This window comes from Hippopotamus amphibius, chromosome 8, assembly GCF_030028045.1.
Source record: "Hippopotamus amphibius kiboko isolate mHipAmp2 chromosome 8, mHipAmp2.hap2, whole genome shotgun sequence".
Taxonomy (NCBI): Eukaryota; Metazoa; Chordata; class Mammalia; order Artiodactyla; family Hippopotamidae; genus Hippopotamus; species Hippopotamus amphibius.
In genome coordinates this window covers 135496702-135518296 of record NC_080193.1, presented here as the reverse complement: position 1 = coordinate 135518296, position 21595 = coordinate 135496702, and the positions used below count along the sequence as shown (strand labels likewise).

Genomic DNA, 21595 nt, shown 5'->3' with positions numbered 1-21595 from the left:
ATTAGTTTTTGATTCTGTTTTACTAATACAGGGGCCTACCATGGGGGATTTGGTTTCCTCAGACTCACTGGATTTGTTTGGGTGCCAAATTTCCTATGCCTCTGGCCTTCCCAGGGACCTGTAACAGCAGATTCAACCCCAGAGCTCAAAGGAGGACCGACAGTCCCCAGAGCAGGAACAGCACATTTCAGTTCTTCCTAATTTGTCTCTGGCCTGAGGGGCTGCTCGCTTTGAACTACCTTGATAGTGGACCCAAGGCTGGAACACTCCTAGGTCAGGGCCTCTGCTGGCTGTGGCCTTTCTGGTGTTCATCCCAGGTGCACGACCATTATCAGGGCTTGCAGTCTCTCATTGTGGGGAGAGGAATAGAAATACAGGGTCGTGTCTGAATAGGGGTGTTAGGGACGGTCAAGAATAGCTAGATCAATGGACTCACCCATTTGATTAGATACAGGAACTTATGCTAAAAGTCATCTGATTCTTGATGGCAAAGATGGGCATAAATAGAGTTTCAGATTGGTCAATACCCTACCAAACAATCTAATGATGCACTTGGAGGAAAGCATCATAGCATTCCTCGCCTGGACTATATGAAGGAAAAAAGTCCAGCTCCAAATTGTCCAGGCCACATAAGAAATGTCTGCCCTTTGCATCTGCCCAACCGGGACCTTTAAAATTTATCACAGCCACCTGGCACAAGACGCATACAGAGCGTTTGCATTTACCAATACAGTCACAATTTTAAGCTCTCATGATTCTAGTGAGGAATAAGTCATCAAGTCAAATGAAACAGATCTTCAGATGAAGACTAAATTGTAGTTGGTGATCAAAAATGAGATTAAAATGTGCTCTATGCATACTTATTTTTGGTATAAGTATCACTTGCTATTAATAATGTTATCAAAAGTTTTAAGAACAACAGATACAGTCAAGATTGCCTGTTTCACTTTTTTTTTTAATTTAATTTAATTTTATTTTTTTATTATTTTTGGGGGGTACACCAAGTTCAATCATCTGTTTTTATACACATATCCCCGTATTCCCTCCCTTCCTCGACTCCCCCCCTTGAGTCCCCCCCACCCTCCCCGCCCCAGTCCTCTAAGGCGTCTTCCATCCTCGAGTTGGACTCCCTTTGTTATACAACAACTTCCCACTGACTATCTATTTTACAGTTGGTAGTATATATATGTCTGTGCTACTCTCTCGCTTTGACTCAGTTTCCCCTTCACCCCCCGCCCCCTCCCATACCTCGAGTTCTCCAGTCCATTCTCTGTATCTGCATCCTTGTTCTTGTCACTGAGTTCATCAGTACCATTTTTAGATTCCGTATATGTGAGTTAGCGTACAATATTTGTCCTTCTCTTTCTGACTTACTTCACTCTGTATGACAGATTGTAGTTCTATCCACCTCATTACATATAGCTCCATCTCATCCCTTTTTATAGCTGAGTAATGTTCCATTGTGTATATTTCACTTTTTAAAGAATTAAATTTTTAAAGAATTAAAAATACTTTTTTAACTTAAAAAAAAAAAAGAAGTCATCAATACAGATCACAAATAGAAGACTGTGATGACGTAAATAGGAGTCTGATACCCTCCAAACACCTCTTCCTCCCGTTGTAAATGTGTACTTGTCATGTGCAGGTGGACAATAGGATTATTTAGAGGATGCAATAGGATTATTCAGACGTCCTGCTAAGGGATATCTGAAAAGGCTTCATGGAAAAGAGGACATTGAATTTGGGATAGAAGGGAAGGATTGGTCCTCTGTCGTATCCCTGTTCAGAAATGAATGAATGAGAGGAATTCTGAATGTAAGGTATGGCTGAGTCTGGAGTACCGTAAATATGTCACGGTTTCCAGGACTGCTTTAGGAATGCTGGAAAATCAATCACATTTACTAAAAAGATTTGCATTAGATTAATTCCTCAAGGTCTTGCTATACCAGGGCTGGCAGCCCTTGCTTATGCTAACAAGGTGAAAGAAAAGGATAAATCCAGAGTTCCCTTCAGCATTCTCCTCAATCCATCTACCAAAACACCCACTTTCTCCTTCCTTAGTAGGGAGAGTATCCTTATCATTATCTCCTTGAGAAAAGTGAGACGAACCCTCACACTTATAAATTTATCTCTGTCTGTACTGTTATTCCTCCAGCTTGCTCAAGGTTAACTACTTCCCTCAAGCTCTTTGTGTCCACATCAACTGCTTCTTCTCTTCTATTTTCATCGACACTAACTCTATTGACTCTTCCCCAATAGTCTATAAACTTGTTTAAACTTCTACCATTAAAATTTTATTTTCCTAGATCCTGAAGCCCTGTTTCTAGCTTTCACAATGAAGCTCCTGGAACGTGCAGTGGAACCTTACAATTCACTCTTAACCTCACATTTATTCCTCAGCGGAGTGATAATTGGGCCTCTGTTCCTACCACCCTCTTGCCAGACTCCTGCCCACCCCTTGCATGTTGGTTCCCAGGCTACTGCTCTTGGCCCCTTTTGTCTTTGCTGGTGCTGTTTCTGCCCTACCCAGGGAATCTCCTCCACTCCCAGTGTCAGTTCCAGTGAAGTTAGTTGTTTTAGGCATTTGGGTTCTAAAGTGTGTAAGTAAGGCAAAAATTACTCTCAAAGAGCCCTTAAAGTATGGATATGGTTTTCTACATGCAGATCACACAGATATATCTGATATATACAGTGGAACAAAATCCATACTTTAAGAATTATTCATATTTATATAGTATAATATACTTATAAATTAATATAGAATTGTATTTTATATTTATATAGAGAAATACATGAATTATATATATAATACTATAATACATCATACATAATTCTCTGGGAGGAATTAAGAAACTGTTGTCATGTTTTTTACTGCGGGGAATATGTCAGCAAATTTTTAGAGATTCCAACCTGCTAGCTCTTCCTGTCATCAACATCATCCTTGTCTTCTGTAGATCATTTCAGTGGTTGCTTTATCTCTTCTACCTGGCCCTCAGTGTCTTCAGATTCTTCATGGTATTGATAAAGTCTTATCAGGTTCTTGAATCATGGGGTTGACTTTGTTGACAGTGGTGTGAAATTCCTTACACAGTTATTTGCGCATTCTTTTTTCAGTACACATGGACCTATACAGTAGGCATGAATTGCACCCATTGCTTGTGGGCATGTGCCCATTGAGTGGTATATCAGCAATTAGCTTCTCTACTTAAGTTATTTCTGCTTCTCTTTTTCTTTTATGCTAATGTCATCTGTTGTCAAATAATAAATTTAAATGATGCATCTCAGCTGTCACACGAGTGCGTGTGTGTGTCCCCCATTCTGTGTCTACAGCCTTAATGTCTCCTCTGGACTCTAGAGTTGTATATCCCTTGCCTGGCTCCGCACACATTTATGAAACAGTACTGGTTACCTTTCATCATTTGGGGCTCTATATGTGTGTCCTACTAGATTGAAATCCTCATGAGGTCAGGACTTTGTTGTTTTGGTTTTTATGTCCTTAGTACCTGGCAAATGATACGTACTTAATGAATTTAAACTGTCAGTCTAGAATGTAATTAGACCTTCAAAATTTAGATATGTAGTGGCAACTACTTTTTCTATATCAGTACAAGAGGGTTAAAAAAAGTGAGACAACTACTCCGAGAAGATTCTGTTCTTACCTTAGAAGAAAGGGAATTGGACAAGCTACTGGGAAAGCAGAACTGAATTCACTTAGCAGCCTCTGGGTTTCTCAGACGGAAGTTTTGTTGCCTCTCAGCATCTCCTGCCTTTGTTTGGATAGACAGCCTCCCACAGGGTTCCTGCCTTCAGATATTTTCCCTGTTAGTATAAACGTAAGTCTGACTTAGATAATAGCAGGTACTTTTGTCACTTTTTAAAATGTCTAATTCTTACAGAAAAAGAAGGCATTCCGAGGATTTTCTGGATTGGTTTAAATCAGCTGTACTCTGCCAGAGGCTGGGAATGGTCAGACCACAAGCCCTTAAACTTTCTCAGCTGGGACCCAGGTAACTGCTCCATCTTCCACTTACTCTGCACAGAGCACGGGCTTCAAAAAAAATCACAGCTCCCCGTCCCCTGAACGCTTACACAGATCTCACACCTTGACAACTCTTGTTACGGTTACCTCTCAGAAGAATTTTTTTCCCTATACCCTTCTTTATTGTGAGACCATTATAGGCAAGTTGACCCCCGCCGTGAGCAACTGAGCATCTGTCCCGAAGCTTTAGCGTGACCCTGCATTTTTAGGTAGGAGCAGAATGAGCCCCTCCACATGGCCCCAGGAACCATTCTGTGTCCCTGAGAGGACTTGACATGTCCATGACCAACCCATGTTGTGTTTCATCTGCAGCTTAATTCTAATATGGAAATAGTTCCCCATTCTCAAGCTATTGGGGTCTTCCACTGCAGCACCCAAGTACTGACAACATAATGGTTATGTTTTAATACAAAAAAAGAAAATTTTGTAGTACATAAAATAAGCAGAACCTAACTCACTAACTAGCCAAAAGGTCTTTTTTTCCCCTGGAAAGACGGTTTAGATACATTTTAAAAAAATAAAACCATAGGCGTCTGATGAATGTAGAATGTAAAAGTTAGCACTAACTTCAGTACCAAATTATTCCGCATACGTATAAGAAAAACAAGCTAATTGCAAAAAAAATACCAATACGTAGAGTATTTTAGTTAACGGAATTTTATTAGTAGTAAATAAATTTTCTATTATCTCAGTACATAGAATCTTTAGAGTTTAATCATAAAGCCTTAAAGGCATGGCAGAATCATAAATTAGTATTTTTACTGTGTAGAATAGCAAATTAAGAGCTGCCAACCACAAGCTATGACATGCAGAGGGGCAGAGGTTTGGTGTTCGGTTTTGTTTTTTTAAATTAACTACAACATATCAGAGTATTCCCCGCCACCCCACCCCACCCCCACATCCTATATTTAAGCACAGGTAAGCATGATTGTCCATTGCAGCTTATACATTTCAATTTAAAGCTTTAACTATTTTATGAGTTCCCATAAATGTAGAAAATTAGGAATATGAATTATTTTTTCTAACCACCACCCTTGCCCCCAACCTTCTTCTTTTAAATCCTTGAAAATCCTACCATTTAAGATGTGCCAAGTGCACCTATAATTGGTGGATCAAGCTGTGCAAGAATGGACGCCGAATCGGGTCTGTGGCAGAGTTTTTCCTGTGAGGCTCAACTGCCCTACGTCTGCAAGAAACTGCTAAATAACACAGTGGAGTTGACAGGTACCTTTCTCGCTTCCTCTGACAAAAAGGTCCCAAAATTACAGTTTTGTGAAGTCAAGTAAATCCATTTCCGGTACCTGTTTCCCCCTTTTCTTCACCGGATACTGCTAATGCAGGGAAGTATTTGATTTTGAACTTGTGGTTAGATATTATCAACTACACATGAATAAAGCTTTGATTTGGTATATGCCCATAAGAAGGCAGGGATATTCTAGATAGGAAATATATTTCTGTTCACAGGTGGCTCTTCTTTCTCTAGAGCCAGCGGGTCCCCAGACCAAGAGCATCAGCTTCACCTGTACCTGTAAGAAATGCAGATTCTCAGGACCTAGCCCAGACTTACTGAATCAGAAACTCTGAGGGTGGGAACCAGCGATCTGTTTTTTAAAAAGTCTTCCAGGTGATTCTGATACATGCTCAAGTTTGAGAGCCACTGCTCTAAGGCCAGGTCTTACATATTACCTGCCTCTGTGGGAAGTAAAAAATGATGGATACGGGAATGTTCCCACCCTCTTCCCCACAATGCCCATCCACCTCTCTCCTTCTTTGCCAGGCTGATTCTTTGTGTTGATAAATCAGGTAGAAAGGAGAGACGCAGATGGACAAAATATGTACACAGAGTGGGGTTTCTCCAGGGAGTCTGGGAATAAGAGAGATATAGGACAGGTGAAACTTCTGAGGTGCAGACAAGTTTGAAAATTTGAAAGAAAAGCCTTTGAAAGATTGGAGAAGAGAAATGCCTTTACAGTCTTTCACAGGGCCCACCGTGTACCTGGTATTTGATTAAATCCTCACTGAATAAGAAAAACTAATACTTAACGCTGGGAGGAGAAGAAGAGATTTTAAAATGTCTTGCTTTAAGGAATGTTGGGGGAAGAGACTAAACCATAAAATTTCTTATCATCCAAATAGGAGCATAAAGCTACTTTTTAAGATAAAAAATAATAGGGGAAAATGAACATTCATCTTCCAAGTTGATTCAAACTAAATTTAGTCCATACAACAAAAGGCATAGCAGAAAAGATAGCACAAATGAAAATAAACTGGGAAGACTAATGATAGATCAAATGAATATCCTGCAGTAGCAGTTATTAAGTAAATCAAGATGCTTCCACGTGATGGAACAATATGCATTTATTAAAATAACTGTCAGCAGGGAAATACAAAAAGCAGGACAAAATCATATGCCTACTTAATCATTTTAATCTTGTAAAAATATGTACTCATAGAGACAAAGACTAGAATATGAAAATACTTATTTTAAGTTCAATTATGGGTGTTTTCCCCTCTGTTCTTTTATAATAATTATTAAATATAATCATAAGAGTAAGTGCTATTTCAGAACCTTAAAGCTGAGTTATTTTACAAGTGGGAGAAGCTAAACTGAATTTTATCCTTTAGTAAAAAGCAAACTGTCCACATTTTTAAGATGCTGTGTTTTCATATAGTAAACTTTCCAGATGGTCCAAACGCATGAAGCCTGAATAGCCAAGCTGTTTTCTAGTCCTGTTAAGAGGAGTAGACGTATTTTGTATGATTTATACATTGCTCTTTTCCCCTGATCTTTCTTGACCATCACTTGAGTGAGTTTTACTATAGTCCAAACAAAGAATCCCTCATTCCGTGAGTACTGTAGGACTAGCAGAGGGGAGGGAAAAAGAGGTACAGAGACGCCCTTTGCCCTTTCCCTCCACTACTGCCGTTTCTTGGGTGCGAAGTGAGTAAATGTCTTATTCTGTTCCTTAAACCTCTGCCTGTTCTTTGTTCAACAGTGAGCGTTAATGCACATTCCCTCACTAAGCTGACCATACATGAAAAGAAGGCTCAACTTCATAATCTCTCAAAGGCAGAGACTGGAGGGGAACCTCACAGATCCCATACCCGGGAAGAGATGTGTCGCAACTGGCTTACCCTACACTTTTCTTCTGTCTACTAGGACTAAGGGCAGTCCCTCTTTAAATAGTCTGTGGCCAGCCATGTAGCGCGGTTGTATCACTTTACAGTCACATCTGAATCCCTACAGTCACGCTTATGATGCTATGTATACATTAGGCACCACATAAATTCATGTCACTGTACTATCTGACATCACAGTCTCCAGTTTTCCAGAAGCATTATGATTCAAAAGAAGAATTTGCAATGTTATTGATTCAAAATAGATGTATCTTTTCTGGAACATAAATAGCTTCTTTTCCTCTAGATGTTTGGACATACTCGGATACTCACTGTGATGCAGCAGGCTGGCTGCCAAATGATGGATTTTGCTATCTGCTGGTGAATGAAAGTGATTCCTGGGATGATGCACATATGAAATGCAAAAACATCAGCAGTGACCTCATCAGCATTCATTCTTTAGCAGATATAGAGGTGGTTGTCACAAAACTCCATGGTGGGGGTAAGTTTTTAAGATATCCCCTTTGAAAGGTTTAAAACATTTTAAAGTATCCTTATTCTCACTCTTAGTGAGAATGGAAAGCTCACAGTTTGATCCTGTACATCAGCATAGTCCAATAGAATTTTCTGCAGTGAGGGAACTGTTCTATTACCTGTGCTGTCCAATTCAGTAGCCACCAGCCACTTGCAGCTTTTGAGTCCTTGAAATGTAGCTAGGGCGACTGGAGAACTGAATTTTTACTTTCATTTCCTTTTAATTGATTTGCAGTTTTAAACAGCCACATGTAGCCAGTGGCTACCGGTCTGACAGTACAACCATTGATGGAATAATTTCCCTCTTCTCATGAGCTAAATGCTATTTAAATTGCTTCCAACACTTAAGTGATGATTATTTCACTTTTGTAATTATTTGAAAGCTGAGAATTGAAGAGAAAAACACCAGAGAGCCAGTAGTAAGACCTCCTCCCGGGATTCACCAGCAGTAATAGCAAACACCAGGTACCTGTTCTGTGCCATCATGGTGCCAATTGTTTTCCCTGGGGAAGCAGGATAGACATTCTGTGGCAGTGACGGACAATATTCTTATTCTAATTGGAATATCTATGACTGTATTTGTACAGTTTCATTATTTCTCATAAAGCAAGGTTTATCTAAACCAAGTATCAGCAACATCCAGCCTACGGCTCATAGGACAGCTATTCCACCTGTGTCCCCTACCTGCATAAATGACCTGAAGAGCCCTCATCATCAGGCCTGCCTAACTTAGCAACATTTGGACAGGTTAATTAAGAGTATCATTTTCTGAATTAAAATTCTAAGAGGAAAAGAAATACCATCAAGGCTCTTAAGACTTCGTATCAGAATGTAAGAATCAGTGGTAGTGTGTATATTGAAATATGTAATTGAGTAACCAAACAAATAAAGCATTTTTCTTTTAGATACCAAAGAAGAAATATGGACAGGCCTCAGGAACGTAAATACACCGACTCTATTTCAGTGGTCAGATGGCACCGAAGTTACTCTAACTTATTGGGATGAGAACGAGCCATATGTTCCCTACAATAAGACTCCCAACTGCGTCTCCTATTTAGGAAAGGTAGGAAAACTCCTCACCTTTACTTATATCCTTGTTGTTATACTTGATAATCTAATAATAAGGAGAAGATGACTTTTGTTGAGATATTTGTGTTTGAGCTGGGAAAGGAAAGGGTAACAGCACTGTGGATGGTCTTTCCAGTAGCTGCTGAAAAAAAGGTAAATAAAGCAATTTCTAAAGAAGCAATCCAATTCCTGTCTGAGAGTATCTGCTCTGGTGTGAAATAGATCAGGAGAATCCCTTTGGAGCTCAGAATCTTGCACCCAGTTGGTTCTGATAAGCTGCTTTCTCTCAGGACCACCAGTGTGATATTTAGCAGATAGCCACAGTTTAACCTGGAAAATCCCATCTTCTCATGTTCAGATCAAGTATTATATTAATCGTACTTTGAGAAGTGAAAAAGTAGTTATATTAAAAAATTAGGTCTGACTTTGTTCAGAGACTATCTTACTCCTATAGAATACGTAAATGTTTATCGAACATGCTTCAGTTAAGAGTCCAAAATAAACTATTTTGAGTCGAAAGGACATATGTGTCTCTGTATTTTTGTGTGTAGCACTTTCCTGTGGACCTCTAATTATTTAGGAGGCCTATTGTGTCACCCAAACTTCTAGAGACTTAAGTGGAAGCAAAAAACGGTAGGGCTATTTAGAAATGTTTCAGTAGGGACTTCCCTGGTGGCTCAGTGGTTAAGAATCTGCCTGCTAATGCAGGGGACACAGGTTCGTTCTCTGGTCAGGGACTATCCCACATGCCGCGGAGCAACGAAGCCCGTGTGCCACAACTACTGATGCTGCACTCTAGAGCCTGAGAGCCACAACTGTTGAGCCTGCGTGCTGCAACTACTGAAGCCCGCGTGCCTGCAGCCCATGCTCCACAACAAGAGAAGCCACCACAATGAGAAGCCTGCTCACCACAATGAAGAGCAGCCCCCACTCGCCATAACTAGAGAAAGCTCACGTGCAGCAACAAAGACCCAAGACAGCCAATAAATAAATAAATAAATTTATTTTTTAAAAAAGAAATGTTTCAATAGTAAAGCTGTAAAGCTGAATTTAGAAGGGTGTCACATTTAATGCTCTATTTAAAAGGATACACAGGATATCTTTAAAAGAGAATCAGAGAGAGAAATGAGGTCCCATAGATCAGAGTGAACTGATGGGACACCTAGACAGCTTCCAAAATTCAGAACTGACCCATATCACAATTGACTTAACTAAAATTTAATTCAAAGAAAACAGAGTGACTTAAGCAAAATAAGTAAGTAGCATGTTTGAAAAATAGAACTTTGACGTCTCAACTGGAGTAGAGTTGGAAGAAATTTTGATTCTACAATTCTTAGAGAGTAGCTCTTCTAATCACCTTCATCATCTTACATATGAGGAAACTGAGACAGGGAGGTTAGGTGACCGGCCCCAAAGTTTTTAACCTATGAACAAACTTTGGCTGTGTCACATGGAAGAAGACTAGCATGCTGGCAACTGTGTGGGCTGGGTCCTTCTCTCTTCAACTTCTATATAAGTGTCCTTTGGTGGTTTTATTGTTACACGTACAAGAAAATGAAATTCATCCCCACTGTGACCTTGAGGTGATGCTGAAATAACAGGCTTGCAGGCTTGTTGGGTAGCATTTTCTAGGACTATGTTCTCAGATTTAACCATTCATTTCTATTCATTTTCTTCCCCTCCCTTTCCTCCTCCCCCTCCTCTCCTTCTCCCTCCCTGATTGTGAGAAGGAACTGTCTTAATTTAAAACAACAGTTCAGTGCTAAGCATATGGCACATAATTTCTTGGGTGGGAAAATTATTTTCTGTTTTTTAAAAGCTAGGTCAGTGGAAGGTCCAATCATGTGACAAGAAACTTAAATATGTATGTAAGAAAAAGGGAGAAAACCTGAATGATACACGATCTGATAAGATGTGTCCTCCAGATGAGGTATGTAAAACCCCTGTGTAAATTTTTCTAAGCAATACTACACCTTCTTGATTAGAGGTGGTAGTTGAGACATAAATAATTTAGACTTGGAAAATAGAAGAAATTAATAGCTTCTGTTCATTTATACATTAGAGCAAGCCAGAAGGTGGTGAATCATAGCATATCAGCATTCTTACAGAAGAAAAAAAGTTATAGGAGAAAAGAATTACCTATTCATGAATTTCTAAAAATGTATATGATTATATCCTCAAAGCTGATTTTTTACTTCTCCTACTCATATAATTCTTGTTAAAAAATAATTGAACTAACAACTGTTACATTTTTATGATGAGCTAGGCATTAGGGATAAAGAAAGTGATTTAAGACATACTTTTTGTCTCGCACAGGCTCATAGGCTTATGCAGGTTTTATGTGAAATTGTATCCTGCCCTCATCATGTATTTGAATTCCCTGTCCATGTCCTTAGTTTCCATTAGTTTTAAGATGTTGCTTATGTAGCAGAACCTTGCTTGTCATCAAGTCCAGAAGACACTGTGATATTTTTCCTCTGATTTAGGGCTGGAAGAGACACGGAGAAACCTGTTACAAGATTTACAAGGATGAGGTCCCCTTTGGAACCAACTGCAATCTGACTATAACTAGCAGGTGTGACCATCAGTAAATTTGTACTAGTGCACCTTTAACTCTGGGTTCCTTTGCTAAATAACCTTCCTAAGCAAAAAGTACATCTTCAATTTATACAGTATTTCAGTCATTGTAAAAAACACCTACTAATTTGACTCTCATTTTGTAGATTTGAGCAAGAATACCTGAATGATATGATTAAAAAGCATACTCAGTCTCCAGAAAAATACTTCTGGACTGGCCTGAGAGATGCAGATGCAAGGGGAGAGTATACCTGGGCGAGTGTTGGTGGAATAAAGCGGGCTGTAACCTTTTCCAACTGGAATTTTCTTGAGCCAGGTGAGTGCCTTAGCCTTTAAAGCAATAGGATACAGTGACTTGTGAGATGCAGCATTCCTCCCAAATCTGTGCTTCACTTACCTTTGAAATATGAAGGAGATGATGATCTTCAGGGGTGGAGCCTATCTATGGAATCGTAAATAGATGCAGCGACTACGTCTTCCCTATGAAATCCTTGGGAATGACCCAATGCAAGCTAGAAAGCTCAGTTGTCAGAAACCACCATCTAATGGCACAGAGCTAGAAGCATCAGTGTGAGTTCGTTCTTTTCCATGTGAGTCTCAAACAGAACCTGGAAGCATCATTGTAGAGCACATTACATTTTCACCTCTCTGCTTCTTACTTAACTTCTTTCTCCAAAATTGAATGTGTTTATTTCTATTATTGTCAATGGGTGAGAATTAAGGAGGCAGTGTATTATAGGTATTGTTTATTCTGAAATGTAGTTTATCCTTCTTTAGCCTAAAGCATTGACCATAATTAGCCATAGAGTCAGAACATTTGAGCCAGAAAAGGCCTCAGACGTCCCTTCTGATTTTAGAGTTGAGAAAACAGAGGCTTCGAAAGGTGACTTACTTGACAAAGTAAGTTTACCTAGTTATTGAGTTGCTAAAATCCAGATCTGACTTCTAATCCAATGCTTTTTAGAGGATTTTGGCTTTTTATGAGACAGCATTTGACTTTTCTTCCTTTGAATTATTTATATTTTCTTATATTTGTATAATGGAATCATGAAGGTCATTTTTATGGCATAGAAATTGAAACATGAGTGTATAGTTAAACACAATATTTGAAATAGAGAATGCCCACAAAATTTGTAATACATGATCATCAGTATAAATCTGAGTGGTGTTGATAATAACAAGGTCATCTTTTTACTCGTAGAAGATGGAGGATGCAGTTGCTAATCCTGCTTAAATTTCATCTTAGATTAGAATGATCGAATATACAAAACACATGATTTCTTTTATAGACACTAAGACATTTTAGAGTCAATGTCACATTCTTCATGGATAAGCCTCAGTGGTCGGAGGGGTGCTCAGAAAGTAGCTATAATGGCTATTCTTTCAGTCTGTTGCCAGAAAGTCCTTTAAGTCCTCTCTATCATTATTACTCCCAGATTCAGCCAGTTTGATCTGCATTGGGCAAGCCATGGATGGGGGGTAGAAAAGTGGAAAATAGGACACCCATCCAGGGTAACACAGCATTATCTTTCCCAGTTCCTTGTTCCTCTTGCTGTCCCTGTGTAATGAGGCTTCTCTGTGTAATGGAATGGAAGTTGTCCTTATTACTTTGCAATTTATGCTTTTCTTGTCCTCTGCCCATTTTAAGCAGTGTGATGTAATGGGAAAGGGAGTGTGGCATTTTACCAGACAAATCTGGGTTCAATTTCTGACTCCGCCACTCACTAACTATGATTGTGGGCAAGTCACTAATTCTTCTTCTGGAAATGGATCTGGGAATACAGACTATCTTTTAATGTTGTAGTGAGTAGATAAAATTCTGGCTGCCATAAAATAAATAGTAAACAAATGTATGTTACCACACACCTCCTTTTACCTTTACTGTACCAGCTCTTCATTTGGATCTGAATCTGGGAGTGTTTTGCTTTGAGATTTACTATGTTGCTTAAAAACTGTGGAAGGCTACTAGGCAAATGTGAGCAATTTAAACTCTTCTGAGCATCACAGTGGTTTAGGGTACAGCTCTACACACACACCGCCTGGATTCCAGTTCTGGATCAACAACGTACTCACATGTGACCTTGGACAAATCACTAATCCTCACTGTACCACAGTATGACAATCGAATCCACTCTGTGAGGATCAATTCATTTAATCCTCTTAGACTAGTACCTGGCAAGTAGTAATCCCTTCTCTGTATTATTGTTATCATTATTATTGTGGACAACACATTTAATTTCCTCCATTTTCTTTCCTATTCTCTCTCCCCACCTTGAATCAAATAAAGAGTATAGGCACTCGGAGATGTTTGCACTTTAATTTTTTAATGTTATTCTTAACTAAACTTTTCCGTTCAACCCCAGCTTCTCCAGGAGGGTGCGTGGCTATGGCTACTGGAAAGTCTCTTGGAAAGTGGGAGGTAAAAGACTGCAGAAGCTTCAGAGCACTTTCAATTTGCAAGAAAATGAGTGAGTCCCCTCAGCCTGAAAAAGCAGTCCCCCAGCCTGAAGACTCCTGTCCTGAAGGCTGGCATAGTTTCCAGTCAGGTCTTTCTTGTTATAAGGTAAAGTAATGTTCTCATTCAGTCCCTCACTGAAGTTATCTCTCTACTATCCTAGTCCATGTCTTTGTACAAACTATGCTTCTCCCCAGACATATACATCACCTACCAAAGTATTTGGGAGCTCAGAGTCCTTGTCAGGGTATCTTGGAACCTCTGGTATCAGATAACTCATTCCCATGTGAACTCACATGCTACCCAAAAGAGCAGGGCCAGAGCCAGGAATGCCTCTTTCCTAGGGTTCTTTCATTTTGGGAAGTTGGGTGAGCTGGATGCCATGCTTATACTTTGCTTATAATTCTCATATCCCTCTAATTATTGTTGTTAAATGAAGAGTTCTGTCACTTCTTACAGGTCAAAACATTTATTTTAGGGTCCTTGTCATTCTGGCCTCTAGTTGACACCTTCAGCAGGACCTGTCTATATCACAGTATATGGGCCTTTTACCTCTACCTTTATTACACTTCTAAGAATCTATTTCAGGGGTCCTCACATTTGACTGCAATCAACTTTGAAATTATGAATACTTTATGATTATACCAGAAAACAAATTACTATTATATTTTGTTAAGCTATTTCATATAGAAAGAATTGTAAGAAAGAGGAACTGGGAAGAAGCTGAGAGATTCTGCCAAGCATTTGGAGGACACCTTCCTAGCATCAGTCACGTGGATGAAATAAAGGAATTTCTTCACTTTTTAATGGACCAATTCAGGTAATACTTTCAGAATGAGATCTTCTGTGCTAAATTTGATGTCCTCTACTTATTCAGAATTGACATGTTTTATTATCTAAAAGGGGTATTCAATACTTTAACAGTCATTCCACATCAAGCATTTTTATGTGCAAGACACTATGAGGGATTCAGAGATGAAAGAGACAGAGTTCCCACCCTTTGTGTAGTGTAATAACGTCCAGCAGTGCGGATAAGGAATGTATGGTGGAAAAATCTAGAACATTGGTAAGGAGAGGCCATGGGAATTCAGAGGAGGAAGGAAGTGTTTTGGGGAGGTGTAATTGGGGAAAATGTTATGAAGAAGGGTGGTTCTCAGCAAGTAAGGTAATATTTGAAAGTTAACATGGGAGAAAAAGCCAGGGAAAACAGAGCATAAGCAAAGAATATACAGATACGGTCAAGGAGAAATGAGCCATACAACTTAGATAGAAAATGGAATTTGGATATGAAATTGGAACATCCTTTCTTGCCAGGGAAGGAGTTTAATAGTAAGTCAATAAGCAAAAAACAAGCAAAAACAAAGTGTGTGAGTGTGTGTAGAGAGACAGACAGACAGACAGACAGACAGACAGGCAGACATGGTAGGTAGATGCAGAACAACTAATTATAAGGCTATTACAGCCCTTTTAGTAGAAAACTACATTGAAGAGGGGCAGTAAGATGGGACAATAAGGAAGTGATCAGAGATGTTACAAGGATGGAGTCAATCAGTCACTGTGATTTTGATGTTATGTAGAAGGAGGATTCCTGAACAGTTTTCCCGCTGTCCTTAAGGACAGTGTGGAAAAATATGGGCCACTTGTTGCTGTCATAGGAGGAAATTTTTTTCTGAAACTTTGGGGACAATCATGGGTATGAGGGACTTCTACTTCACTATTTTTCCCCTCACTTTTTGAATTGAAAAGAAGACCAAAATTTGTAAATCAAGGATTCAGGATATACCAGGCAAAATTATGGAAAAGAAATCACCACCTGGACATATCCTACAGAATACTTTCCTGATCATTTTGAATCAAAAAAACAAAGATTTCCAAGAAAAACAGCAAAAATAAAACAGGTACCAAAACACAAAATCCACCTAGCCTTATTTATATAAGAAGGCATTTTAAAAACTGACATCTGAAGAGTTTTGAGGTGGAAAATGTTTGCAACGTGTTGATTTTAGTTCCCAATTGTGTGGTTTTTCATTTGTGAAGATAGTAACGGGTAATGCTTCCTACTTGAAAAAAAATTCAAAGACATATTCCAGTTGAAAGATGAATAAAAATCAAAATACATGAGCTGTTATTTTGTTTTTAAAGAATAAGGAGGAAGAATACATAACATGAAAACATAGCCCCAGTCTAAATAATGCAATATATTTAATTATAAAATTAGGTTAAATTGTCCTAAGTTTAGAATGACATTATCCTAAATTCTGAAAGAGAAACAAGAATATTTTAATAAAACCAGATGTTAACTCTGGTTAATACTAGAGTTCATAACTCTATTTATAAATAAAAACTGGGATATAAAGAGAGAAAATTGTTGTGAAAAATGGAAAGTATAATAAATTCCTCATTTTACCTGGAAATCATATCTAGAAACATATATTTTGTATTTTTTAAAACTGTAAAGAGTATATTTGTCTACTGAATATGTAATGGGTTAAAAAAAAAAGGCCCATACAGCAAATTATAAAGTAATAAAATAACAAAGCATAAATTCCAGCATAAAGCAAAATGGCAGAAGACCAAATGTATCCATTATCAGTTATGTTTAAGTCCAAGTTTGCAAATATGTTCCGAAATGAAACCCAACTGTATGCTGTTGAAAGATACCTAAAATAAGTTTTGCCAATTAGTACCTTTCCAGCCAAAAGAGTGTTATGTTCTTTTTTTTTTTTTATTTTTTTTTTTATTTTTTTGGGGGTACACCAGGTTCAATCATCTGTTTTTATACACATATCCCCGTATGAGTGTTATGTTCTTTTCCTGGAAGAAAGAGGCCACAAAGTGCTTCAGCAAAACATTTTGATAAAAGTCCATATTTTTGACACTCCTTTTAAAATTAAAACAACTGGCAGCATTTTCATATTGCAGCAGTAATTAGTGCTGAGTAGCCAGTGACCCACTAAATTGGGGCACCACTCTCCAATTTGTTATGGTCTCCAATTTATTACTCCTTGCCCACTTCACTTGCTTATCTAATGTGCTTGTTCACCCAAGTTGCATTGAGTTAATAGTCACAAACTTAATACAAAAATTAGAATGGGAAAATGAAGATAATGGGCAAAATTGTATTGTGCAAATGTGAACCAAAAAGCTAGAGTCACAGTATTAATATTAGATAAAATACAATTGAAGTAAAAAGACATTAAATGGGAAAATGAGATCTACTTATTATTGATTAAAGGTACAATCTATATTGAAGTTATAATAGTTAAGAGCCTTTACAAACTTAAATAGCATCAAAATATATAAAGCAAAAATATTAATTATATTAGTAAAATTTTCCAATAAAAAATAGTAATAGGAGACATTAACACTCATCTCATTTATTGACAAATGAGACAGGCAAAATAGAAATAATATAGAACATATGAATAGTATAATTAAGGTTGGTTTAATAATATCCTCTTTATTTATAGATTAAAAAGTCTAGGGGCTTCTTAGGTGGCGCAGTGGTTAAGAATCTGCCTGCCAATGCAGGGGACATGGGTTTGATCCCTGCCCCAGGAAGATCCCACATGCCACGAAGCAACTAAGCCCGTGTGCCACAACTATTGAGCCTATGCTTTAGAACCTGTGAGCCACAACTGTTGAGCCCATGTACTGCAACTACTGAAGCCCACGCGCCTAAAGCCCATGCTCCACAACAAGAGAAGCCATGACAATGAGGAACCCGCGTACCACAACGAATAGTAGCCCCTGCTCACCACAACTAGAGAAAGCCCATGTGCAGCAATGAAGACCCAACACAGCCAGTAAATAAATAAGTAAATAAATTTAAATTTTAAAAAAGTCTATATATACTTCCTCTTTAAGCTCTTTGCCTGGGTCACTTAAAATAATGGATCTATTAGGCCAAAAAAAAACCAAAAAACCCTAACATTCCAAAGTGGTAAAATTATACAAGTTACATTAGAAGTGAAATCAAATCCCCTCTACCTAAAAATTCAGTGTTTTTAAAAATTTTTTATTGGCATACAGTTGATTTACAATGTTGTATTAGTTTCAGGTGTACAGCAAAGTGAATCAGTTAACACGTACACATAATCCACTCTTTTTTAGATTCTTTTCCCATATAGGTCATTACAGAGTATTGAGTAGAGTTCCCTGTGCTATACAGTGTGTCCTTATTAGTTATCCATTTTACACATAGTAGTACGAATATGTCAATCCCAGTCTCCCAGTTTATCCCTCTCCCTGCCCTTTCCCCCCGGAAACCATAAGTTTGTTTTCTACATCTGTGATTCTTATTTATGAAACAAACATTTAGTATTTTTAAGAACTCTTTTGGCAAGTAAATCAAAACTGTGTAGATGGTAATAAAAACATTCATTCTGAAATTCATGAGATATAGCCAAAGCTATAGTTGGAGGTACATTAATAGCTTTAAGGACTTTAGTTATTAAATAAAAATAATGAAAATAAGCATTCACCTAAAAGTGAAAATATCAATATAAATACAAGGAAACCATAAGAAAGAACCTAATATAGATAAAAGTGAATATAAATACAAGGAAACCATAAGAAAGAACCTAATATAGATAAAAGTGAAATGAATGAATTAGAAATTAGAAAAGCAGTAGAATTGACAAATCCTAGAGATTTATCTCTAGAAATAAAACTACAAAACAGAAGAAAACTATCTCCTGATGACTAAATCATAAAAACAAAAAAGAAAACAGATACTTCAAATGAAATCTAAGAGATTATAAAATCCATTCAATGGAGAATTTTCTTAATTGGTAAGAATCCTATGCATAATTCTGTTATTATAATTAAATTATTAAAGTGAACAATTTCTGGGGAAATATAAACTAGTACGTAATTGATTTAATAAGTGGAAAGCCTGTAGTACAATAGCCATGGAAAAAATAGAAAACGTTAACAAAGAATTTCTTCGAAGAAAGAGATAGGAATTACATATATGGTTCTATATGTGAATTCCGTCATATTTTAAAAAAGAGATCATTACCGTGTATTTCAGTAGTACAACCAAGAGATTGTATTTCATTACATAGAAACTGGTGCAAGCATTTAGTTCATTTCACAAATAGTCTAATTCTGATATCACAACCTGTCAAAGGTAGCACAAAGAACTATAGCCAACCTCATATCTAGACTTGAAAAAGTAAATACTAACAAAAGCCACAATACAAAACACTGATATAGTGCTTATTATGTGCCAGATAATGTCCTAAGTATTTTCTACTAACTAATCCTCACAACGGCCCATGAGGTACGTACTGTTACTATGCCTATCTTATCTAAATGGGGAGATAGAAACACAGAGAAGTAAAATAACTTGCCCAAGGTTATATAGTTAGTAAGTAAAGGATCCAATATGTGAACCCATTAGAGCCCACTTTCTTAACCCACTGTGTTATACTACCTCAAAATAACATGCCTTGATCATGTAGGATTTCTTCCAAGAGTACAAGGTTGGGTCAGTATTAGGAACTCTGTATATCTAGTCAAATATGTGATCATATTAATAGGTGCTGAAAATGCATCTGGTAAAATTCACTATTCATTCCTGATTTAATATATAAATATGTACTTAGCATATTTAATTAATATAGTTAACATATAATTTCTTATTAAATTAAGAAGTGTAGTTCAACCAATAGCCATGTCACACTTAATGATTAAACATTAAATGCATTTCCATGAAAGTCAGAAAAAAGATAAAGATTCCTAGTATCATCACTTTTATTGATCTTTGTTTGGAATTTGTCCTCTGTGCATTAAAATTTTTTAAAAAAAGAACATTATAACATGCAAATATTTATAATATATTAAGTGGGAAGGAGGGCAAATTATAAAAGAGTAAAAAATACACTATTTACATCAAAAAGTAGACTGCAAAAATACATCAAAAAAGATAATCGTTGTTACCTCTGGAAGATAAGATTTTGAATGGGAATTTAAATATTTGAACATCCCACACTTTCCAGATTTGCATTAATATACTCACTATTCATTAAAGCAAGTAAAGTCTCACTACAGTGTGCTTGGACTCTGATGAAAAATGCAATACATGTGTTCCATAAATAATCATCTATTAAGCATCTATTATATAGTTTCTAGTATTTGAGACTTCATTTTCTAGCATTAGAAATTAATACACAAAATTTCATTGCACTCTAAGCTAATTTGAATATACAAACCCTTAAGTTCTTTTTAAGGTGAGTGTTTCTCAGATACTCCCCACAACCTTGAGAGTAGAGTATAATGAATGCAAAATTCAGACTGAATCTTTCCAGACATACATTTATTAAAGTCATTGAAGCAGGCACAAAACATGTTATATAACCTGTCTTGTATGCTTACAACATCCTGGTAGTCGGTCCTTTTAGGTGTTCCAGTGACCATCTTCGGTGGAAGGTTCATTTGAGGTAAATGTGACAATGTTCCAGAGGCAGGATTCATTCTGTTCCCACTCTAGTTGGCATCAGGCAGTCCCGGTCACCTGACCCAGTGACTGGACATGGGAGCATTTAGAGATCAGGTCCCAGATCCATTTCCAGTGGTGCAGGCTGCCAGCCTCACCCGATTCTAAACACCCTTTCGTGAGGACCGAGAGGGTCTCTCAGTATTTTTAGCTGTTCCTCCTATCTTGAATAACTTCAGTTTTACCAATGAGAGCCTGTTTCTAACATCAAGCTGATTAACAAGCTACTGAGTTTGCTGAAATTAACCTATTTCTGACATTCACACCACAGCAACCAAAGCCTCGGGTATGGCTTTTGGACCACAGACTCCCTTGTGGTGGCCGCCTCTGAAGCATAACCTTTCTGATATGCTGCTGCTCCTCCCTGAAGAGAGAACCTCAGCATGGCAACTTAGACGCCCCTAGATCTCAAGCTTGACACACACAATATCATACTGTCTAGGCTTAAGTATTTTTAAGGAAAATACTGACATAACCAAACTGGATTTTGAATCAGATTCCTAGGGAAGCAAGAGGTTAGAAACCTTTATGTGGTTCAAGGAGCCATGAGGTTATGCATGCAGTCAGCCCTCCATAGCCACACATTTCACATCCGCAGATTCAATCAACTTCAAGCAGAAAATATTTGAAAAAGAATTCCGGAAATTTCTGAAAAGTAAAATTTGAATTCACCTTGTGTTGGCAACGATTTACATAGTATTGACACTGTTTTAAGTATTATAAGTCATCTAAAGATAATTTAAAATATGTGTGAGGTTATATGCAAATACTACATCATTTTATATAAGGGACTTGAGCATCTGTGGTTGTTGGTATGGGAGGGGGGGTCCTGGAACCAGTCCCCCCTGGATACCAAGGGACAGCTGTATTTGTAGGAGTCAATTGATGAAAAATGGAATATCATATATGATATAAATGATGATTAAGAGCTTCTATATACAGAATAGATTACACTAGAAAACAAAACTAAAGTCGGAGAGGTAATTAAGAACTCTTTCTTGATTTCTTTATTTCTGATCATGCTTGCTGGGTCCCCCCCAATTAAAAATTAATACAAGTTCATTATGTAAAATTTGGGAAATATAAGAAATCATAATGAAAAAAATTAAGATCACCTCAAACCCTAGTTATAAACATAGTCAACATTTAGTGCAAACCTTTTCCATTTTCTTCTGTTCCTATTCATATAGTTTATTTTCTGCAGAATATACGATGTTTAATTTTTTTTCTGATCACAGAAGCAATGCATAGTGAATTTAGAAAACAGGAAAGCACAAAGAAAGAACAAATCACCATAACCCTT

The 21595-nt window shown here is 37.5% G+C and overlaps 1 protein-coding gene across 1 annotated transcript in view; it reads left to right on the top strand.

Annotated features, from left to right (window-relative positions):
• The window catches only part of LY75 (lymphocyte antigen 75), an 88916-nt gene that overhangs the window by 16948 nt on the left and 50373 nt on the right, over positions 1–21595 (top strand). Inside the window, exons 5-13 of the mRNA XM_057745106.1 lie at positions 3897–4007; positions 5123–5263; positions 7464–7658; positions 8596–8753; positions 10578–10688; positions 11245–11333; positions 11482–11651; positions 13699–13898; positions 14468–14610. Coding sequence (XP_057601089.1) covers positions 3897–4007; positions 5123–5263; positions 7464–7658; positions 8596–8753; positions 10578–10688; positions 11245–11333; positions 11482–11651; positions 13699–13898; positions 14468–14610 — 1318 coding nt within the window. The remainder of the gene's footprint in view (positions 1–3896; positions 4008–5122; positions 5264–7463; positions 7659–8595; positions 8754–10577; positions 10689–11244; positions 11334–11481; positions 11652–13698; positions 13899–14467; positions 14611–21595) is intronic.